The 8,416-nt window shown below is 43.2% G+C and overlaps 1 protein-coding gene across 1 annotated transcript; it reads left to right on the forward strand.

Annotated features, from left to right (window-relative positions):
- Positions 1-787: 787 nt before the first annotated feature.
- Positions 788-8,415, forward strand: thbs4a (thrombospondin 4a). Its single transcript, XM_026342751.1, has 23 exons — positions 788-1,037; positions 1,785-1,982; positions 2,109-2,356; positions 2,454-2,556; positions 2,666-2,757; positions 3,439-3,490; positions 3,589-3,824; positions 3,918-4,055; positions 4,153-4,233; positions 4,312-4,464; positions 4,569-4,673; positions 4,762-4,869; positions 4,954-5,113; positions 6,014-6,132; positions 6,213-6,265; positions 6,354-6,438; positions 6,530-6,626; positions 6,740-6,918; positions 7,108-7,156; positions 7,258-7,454; positions 7,531-7,703; positions 7,785-7,924; positions 8,012-8,415. The coding sequence occupies exons 1-23, from the start codon at positions 956-958 to the stop codon at positions 8,068-8,070; spliced, it is 2,907 nt and encodes a 968-aa protein (XP_026198536.1). The 5' UTR covers positions 788-955; the 3' UTR covers positions 8,071-8,415.
- The last annotated feature ends 1 nt before the right edge of the window (position 8,416 follows it).

The raw sequence follows: 8,416 nt of genomic DNA on the forward strand, positions 1-8,416 counted from the left end.
GTATTGAACTTATTTTCAGCAAAACTAGCACAACGTCTGTCCCGGGGCTGACAGTCAGACCACTGAAGGCTGCCAGGCGTTTGGTTAGAGACCAGACAGTCAGACACAGGCGGATGTTCGGTGATAATGCACAGGGGTATGGTAAATGTCTCTGTTTGGCTCAGACCAGCAGCTGAGATGTTAAAATGTGCTTGAGGTAAGTAGAGAAGACTTCAAGACAAGTAGCAGACATCTATCGTGAATTGTTTCCAGGGTTAAAAAACTATCCCAACTTTATCCCTCCTTGTCCTTCCTTTCCCACATTCCCCAGCGGGTGGAATTTAGAAAAGGTTTGCAGGGACATGTAGAACAAGTTAAAATAAGATTTAAAACACATGGCATGCAGTTATACAACTCAGCTGGCTTTACTGAAAATGAGCTTGGAGATCAAATCCACATTTATAACACAGGTTCTTGATGTTTGTGAAAAACAGTTGCCAGCTGGAATCAGGTTTTCTTCCCCTGAGAACCAGGTACAATCCATTTCAGACATTTTGTAAAGTTGTCTGACTCTACAGAGATAGATTTACGGTACTTTTTTGCTGTTATACTACAAATACCCACTCATAAATACACTGAGATATTGACGTTTAGCTGATAGAGTATAAATAAAGCAGCACTCTAACATTCCTATTCCAAATGATGTTATTAGTATCTGCAGACATGAAAAGTACTGCCACAGACTATTAAAATAGTCCCTGCTGTGTGCCACTTTCGCAACAGTAGCATACGAGGACACTCCCCTTCGCTTTATAAGCTGTGCCTGTGACCACAAACCCATCTCACCTCTGCTGAGATTTAGCTTCAAGTTGTGACTTCTCCATCATTCTGTGGGTAACATTGTCACTGATCCACAGAAGACAACTTTCATCAGGAGCAGTTTTTCTTTTTTCATGTGTCACACTCTGAAGCACTGATGATGGGTGTGTGTGCAAGAGCCACAGCTCTGTCTCTGGTGCTGCAGCAGCTGCTGCTCACTGTCACAGCTCAAGGCACTGGTAAGTAGTGACTCTTCACCAGCCATTCCCTTCTGAGAACCGCGTGAAGCTGTACGTTTCTGTGCTGTGCATGTTAAACCTTTACGCATCATTATTTTAGTAACTGTGTTGTCTCACAATGTCTGAATTTGAAGCAAGCCACAAGTAACAATTCTGTGGATTAGGTTGAAGTGCTGTGGCTTTTTTATGACTTGATGGACATGAACTAGTAACAGTGACCTAATTAAGGTCTGCATGCATTTTTTACAAACAGTGGAAATTGATTTTTCACTTTGAATCATTCTTGAATTCATCTCATGGATGGATTATGTGATTTTTGTGTTCACATGTGTGTATGAGCTCTTGTGAGTGTCAGGCAGTGGGTTTGTTCCAGTGGAAAGAGTTCGCTGCCGCTCCTTTCTACTCCAGTCCAACACTCTATAAAACACAGCAGGACACAAACATGAATGTGCGCTTACGTACACAGCTGCGCGCACATGCATTGTCACACATAATAAAATAGCATAATGCACTGGCTCAGCAGTAGCAGTCCACAGTACAGTGTGAGACATAGGCACCAAGACACAAACTGTCCTCTAACGTTGAAGAAAACAGAAAGTCAGGACGACATACAGAGTGACAGATGGTGTACCTTCAGTTAAGTTGAACAACTTCTTGGACACATGTCACACACAGCACACCACTGTACGCACAGTGTGTGTGTGTGTGTGTATGGTGTAGGTTTTGAATAGTCCTCTTCTGTTTCAGTGTATGACCTGCTGGTGTCTCCAGACTGCCTTCCAGACTTGCTCCAAGGAAGTCTGAAAAACAAAGGGCGAGATGAGGCGTTCCTGCTTTCCTCCTTCAGGCTTCACAGCATGGCCCCCACCTCTCTCTACAGTGTCGTCAACCCCAAAGACAACACCAAGTACCTGGAGTTCAGCGTGCAGGCCAAACTGAGCAAGGGTGAACTATTATAGTGACACATAGAGTAGCGGTGCCTGTGACCACTACAGACTAAATCATCAGTCTCTTTTCTGTGTCTGTTTCCTCTCCTATGTCTTTGTCATCCGCTCTTCCCTCCATCTCTAGTGACCGTTCGTTACCAGAAGGTCGACGGCAGATTTGGCACAACCAGCTTCAACCATGCCTCCCTGGGAGATGGCCGAGAACATCATGTGATGCTACATGCCAGAGGGTTGCAGCATGGTCCCCGTCGCCTTAACATCTATGTAGACTGCAGATTGGCACACACTTTGGAGGATCTACCAGCTGCATTTGGGTCACTCCCTCCTGGTCCCAACAAGGTGGCACTTAGGACCTTGCAGTCAAGTGGACAGGTGAAGAAGGGTTTATAGTATTTTTACATCATACCACAGATGCATTCTGCTAAAGGAATTTCATTCTCACTTTTTCTTTCTTCCATTATTCTGTAAGGGTGAACTGACGGACTTGAAGCTGGTCATAGAGGACACTATAGACAATGTGGCCACTTTGCAGGACTGTAGTGTGGATGAGGAGGAACCTCTGCAGCTGCTCGGTGAGAGCGGATGTTCATTCTCAGTATATAAATATTTGTGTTATTCACATACATGTATCCTATTTTTACCATTCATGTTCTCAATTTCTGATTTGCAAAATTCTCCCAGAAATTCAGGGAGGCAGGATGTTACCTGAACAGGTCACCATGATAGAGCTGAAGATGATGCTTTCTGAGATGAAGGAGCTGCTCAACCAGCAGGTGACTTGTTCTGTGCGCAGCACCTTTTGGAAAAGAAAACACACAGCAGGATATGTTGAAACTGACCTACATAGTATTTACAGGAAGATATAGAAATTAGGGGAATGTTTTAATGTTCTTTACCACATTTGTGGAAGAGAAATGTGTTGAGTAGTCCATTAAAATTAAATAAAAATAATGTATTTTGTAAACGTGGAGAGGTCTGTTGAATGATCTACTTTGAAAAGCGGATGACTGTGGGCTGAATCTCCTTTTTCTTCAGAGTGTGATTGGTTTTGTAATAAAATCAGCAATTCCTTTTGAAAATTGAGAATCCAGACTGCGAGGCCCTGCTGACTTTCTGGAGCGCTCTTGTTTGAAGGCTTTATATAACCACAGCAACAGACAGCTGAGTAAAAGCAAAAACTGGCCCTTCGCCTCCGAAGCAGGGAGATGAATGAGTTGAGATGATCGTGTAAAGCAGAGGATTTGTTGGGAGATTCAGAATCACACCTGGAGCCTGAGGCAATAACCATATCAAACATGCTGAAGGAGTCCTGTATGTAAGGAAACAGATCACTGGAGATTACTTTAGCAGAAACATTTTTTAGCTTTTGAAAACTTTTAGGCTGTATAGTGATAACACAGCTTTGCATGCAGCACAGTTTGTTTAGTTCTACGTTCTGTTTCTTTCTGGTTTAGATTAGGGAGACTAATTTTCTGAGGAATACCATCGCAGAGTGCCTTGTCTGTGGTAAGCAGCACAAAAACATTTTTCTTTTGACTTATTTAGACACTATTGACAATGTGACATTTGAACACAGTGATCGTACAGTATGCATCTATGTTCAGGTCTTGGGGGCGATCCAACCAACCAAGGTCCAGTTCCAGGTCCAGTTCCAGGTCCAATTCCAGGTCCAGTTCCAGGTCCAGTTCCAGGTCCAGTTCCACTGGTGGAAACCAAGTGTCCACCTGGGATCTGTTTCCAACAGAATATGTGCATCCGTTCAGAGTCGGGGAGTTTCCGATGTGCCCCTTGTCCAGACGGATACACAGGGGATGGGGTCCACTGTGATGATGTAGATGAGGTAGGGATGTTACTCTACGTGTCACATTGTGTGTGTTTATGCAAAGAAAAACTAATTAGCTATTGGCCTTCATCTGTTCTGCGTGTATTCTAGTGCAAGTTCAAACCATGTTTCCCTGGTGTCCGGTGTGTGAACACTGCTCCTGGTTTTCGTTGTGAAATCTGTCCACTGGGATACACTGGACCACAAATAAACGGAGTAGGAGTGTCCTACGCCAAATCACACAAACAGGTACAACAAAAAATGAACGCTATTCATATAAAACAATTCATGGATATATCTGTGCGTGTTGGAAAAATGTTCTTTGCTTATACACTGTTTGTCCCAGGTATGTGAAGACGTAGATGAGTGTCTTGGACCACCTGAGAATGGAGGCTGCACTGCCAACTCACACTGCCACAACACTATGGTAAGACAACTGCAACTAATGCATGGTTATCACCACCCTCCTGCAGCTGATTACCTCAGTCTCTGACTCTTTCACCAGGGCTCTTTCCGCTGTGGAGAATGTAAGGCTGGCTTCACAGGTGACCAGGTGACAGGCTGCCATGGTACCAGGCTCTGCCCCAACGGTCAGCCCAACCCCTGTGACGCTAACGCAGAGTGTGTTGTGGAGCGAGATGGCAGCATTAGCTGTGTCGTAAGAATTCACACTAGAAAATAATAATATAATAATAATATAAGTTAGTGTACTGTTACTTTACATTACATCATGCACACATGCTAACCTTTTCTTTCATTTAGTGCGGCATTGGATGGGCAGGTAATGGCTATGCTTGTGGAAAGGACACAGATATTGATGCATATCCAGACAGTAAGCTCCCGTGCAGAGACAACAACTGTGAAAAGGTGCTTAACTCTACATCCTCTGTTCTGCATTTAGTCCATTGTAGCATACAAAATGAATGCTGTGGGTGTTTCCTTGTGTCGTTTCAAGGACAACTGTATGCTGGTGCCAAATTCTGGCCAAGAAGATGCAGACGGAGACAACATAGGTGATGCCTGTGACGACGATGCAGACAATGATGGCATTACTAACCAAGAAGTAGGCGACAACAGGTCCAGCATACAATGAACACATCATGGACATGCAGTAAACATATGTAGTAAGCTTCTTTTTCTGTCCTAGGACAACTGCTATCTCATTCCTAATGTGGACCAGAGGAACAGTGATAAGGATCTCCACGGTGATGCATGTGACAACTGCAAAACAGTAGAAAACCCTTCACAGAGAGACACGGATCAGGACGGGCTAGGAGATGAATGTGATGATGACATGGATGGCGATGGTAAGTGTGTTAATAAGTTCTAATACTTTAGTAGTTAGAGTTTTGTGCTTGCTGTGCAACACTAGTGAAATTAGACAGACATAATGAAACAACTGTCATTTCTCTAAACGTCTTGGCTTTTTTTTTACATCAATTAGAGGAAATAAATTTAGGAACACAGTGTGAATCCAAATGTCCAATAATCACATTTAAACACTACCAAACCACATTCTTGGCCGTACTCTTCAGACAATAATGAAACATATACCGTCCTGTTTGGACAGTGCAAACAGGGAATGTTGTGTTGCTTTCACTGAACTGGCAGTGATTTATCTATCCAGAACATCCTTCTGGTCTTTTTTGTGTCTGTTTCCAATTCACGTCCTCTAGCAGTTAGATCACTGACTTCCAGGGAAACTTGTCAAACGTCATTAAAAGAAAACCTTTAAAACCCCAGTAGAACGGTGTATTAAATGTTCCTACTCACATACTTCACTCCGTTGCCCTTTTAGAACACTCCTCATTTGTTCCACTGGAACCAGTTTCAACTTTTTATATTTTTTTTATGCCTACACGTTTACCTTACCTCTACGGTTACACATGTTGCTCGATGACCACTGTTCGTTCCTTTTGAGCCCCAACCTCTTGATCATTTGGTTATGTCTTTAACTCCAAGGCTGGATTGCTAAGCGCTTGGTCATGTCTGTCTCCTCAGAAAAAGCATTTTTCCACAGTGAACCTCTGCCAGGCTTTGAAAGCCACTGGAAACTATTTTACCTTCGCCTTAAACAAACACTGCCATCTGGTGATGCATTTGACAGACTGAACCTGTGCTCTTATGTTATTATTTGAATTATATTTGTAAATAATATTACATTTAAATGTATAGAGATAATTTAACTCAGGTGTTTATCTTTTCAGGCTTGAAGAATATTCTTGACAACTGCCAACGAGTCCCCAATCGCGACCAAAGAGACAGAGACAACGATGGGGTGGGAGATGCCTGTGACAGCTGTCCTGATATGCCAAATCCTAACCAGGTAACAAACCAAATCACAACCTGAAGAATATTCATCTGCTGCCCTAACTCTGACCGAGTGTTTTTCTTGTCTGCTCGCAGTCTGACTCGGACGATGACCTTGTAGGAGATACCTGTGATGACAACATTGACAGGTAGAGTTTTGATGCGTCCTGTGGTGTGAATGTAGACAAAGATGTGTAATGTTTTATTTTTGTTCCTTCCTTTCATTCTTTTTGATAGTGATGGTGATGGCCACCAAAACACAAAGGACAACTGTCCCACAGTTATCAATTCCTCTCAGCTGGACACCGATAAAGATGGAATGGTTTTAATCTTTCTGTATTCTTTACCTAAAAGTTTATTCATTCATGTCACTTTCTTTGTACTACTACAAATGTTTCATTTTATCTTGGTAGGGAGATGAATGCGATGATGATGATGATAATGACGGCATACTGGATGATAAAGACAACTGCAGATTGGTTGCCAACTCAGACCAAAAAGACTCTGACAGTGAGTGTCCCCTGCTGTTTGTTCCTGGGTGTGTACGTGCATGTACTACAGTATATAAAGTGTGTGCAGTATTGGCTGCTGTGTGGTTTCTGAGCTGTGTCCTTGTATTTCAGATGACAATGTCGGAGACGCGTGTGAAGGAGACTTTGACAAAGACAATGTCATCGACGTAATCGACCACTGTCCTGAGAACGCTGAGGTCACCCTGACAGACTTCAGAGCCTATCAGACTGTCGTGCTGGACCCAGAGGGGGACTCTCAGATTGACCCCAACTGGATGGTTCTTAACCAGGTAGACAGTAGTCAATGTTCAACCCCATATCTCATCAATCCTCTCTTAAGGCTAAAACTTGTTCCTGGAGTTTTCTTTCCAAATTCTGTGCTAAAGTTTTTTCAATGTGGATCGTAAATTGCTAGAATTAATCCTCAACATGCCGTTTGTGTTATTTGACAGTGCAAACTCTCTTTCTTGTCCTGACAGGGCATGGAGATAGTCCAGACCATGAACTCTGACCCCGGCCTAGCTGTAGGTAAGTACAGAATACTTTCAAACCGTCACATGACCACCTGTAACGCCTTCTGTTCTCTTATCTTCTTCATTGTGTGTTACTTCTGGTTTTCACAACTGTAGGCTACAAAGCGTTCAGTGGGGTCGACTTTGAGGGAACATTCCACGTGAACACGCTCATAGACGATGACTACGCTGGCTTCATCTTCGGCTACCAGGACTCCTCTTCCTTCTACGTGGTGATGTGGAAACAGACCGAGCAAACCTACTGGCAGGCGGCGCCGTTCAGGGCTGTTGCTGAGCCAGGAATCCAGCTAAAGGTGTGTGTTTACTGTCCTCCGCTGTTGTCAGGATCAGTGTGTGCCTCTCTTATCTAACACGATTCTGTTTCACCAGGTGGTAAAGTCTAAGACAGGTCCTGGAGAGTATCTGAGGAACTCCCTCTGGCACACAGGAGATACCCCTGAGCAGGTCCGTCTCCTGTGGAAAGACCCCAGGAATGTCGGCTGGAAAGACAGAGTCTCGTACCGCTGGTTCCTCCAGCACAGACCACAGATCGGGTACATCAGGTATGGACACACACCACCACCACTTAGAAACTGACACTCTAACTGTGTAAACTAACTGGTTTCACCCTGCGAATCAACCAGGGCTCGCTTTTTTGAGGGTTCTGACCTGGTGGCAGACACAGGAGTGATAATTGACACCAGTATGAGAGGAGGGAGACTGGGAGTGTTCTGCTTCTCTCAGGAAAATATAATTTGGTCCAATTTGAAATATCGATGCAACGGTGAGTGTCTGCAAATCGAACGCAGGTCAGTCACCTGCGAAAGTTGTAATTATGCTAATAAGTCTCTTTTCTTTCTCATCTCCACAGACACTATTCCTGCTGACTACCAGGATCTCAATGCCGAGAACAGAGTGAAAGTTGACTAAAGACTATTGAAAGAAAGGAGCTATGGAAAGATGAATGATGCAGTGTTTGTTAAAGACTCCAACTTTACCATTAGCATGATAAGGGCTTAGTGAAAGGATAGCATAAAAAGGGGCATTACGTACATATCTTTAATTATCAGCAGGTACTGTGTATATCAATGCAATAATCACCCTAAATTTTATCTGCATTTTATGAGTGCTGTTAACGATAATGTAATACTGTTTTGAACTGTTTTGAATATAGTGCGAGTACAATTCATTTTACAAAAAATAAAAGTATGATCTGGCTCATTTGAAATGAGATCATTCAATATGTGTATGAAAGAAAACTAAACTGATAAAAAAA

The sequence above is a fragment of the Anabas testudineus genome, chromosome 9 (genome assembly GCF_900324465.2).
Source record: "Anabas testudineus chromosome 9, fAnaTes1.2, whole genome shotgun sequence".
In the NCBI taxonomy this organism is placed as follows: Eukaryota; Metazoa; Chordata; class Actinopteri; order Anabantiformes; family Anabantidae; genus Anabas; species Anabas testudineus.

Coding starts and splice junctions, on each gene's coding strand:
- thbs4a (XM_026342751.1), top strand. CDS start 956: ATGATGGGTGTGTGTGCAAGAGCCACAGCTCTGTCTCTGGTGCTGCAG. Junction 4,870..4,953: donor ATGGCATTACTAACCAAGAA/GTAGGCGACAAC, acceptor TTTCTGTCCTAG/GACAACTGCTATCTCATTCC. Junction 7,455..7,530: donor AGCCAGGAATCCAGCTAAAG/GTGTGTGTTTAC, acceptor CTGTTTCACCAG/GTGGTAAAGTCTAAGACAGG.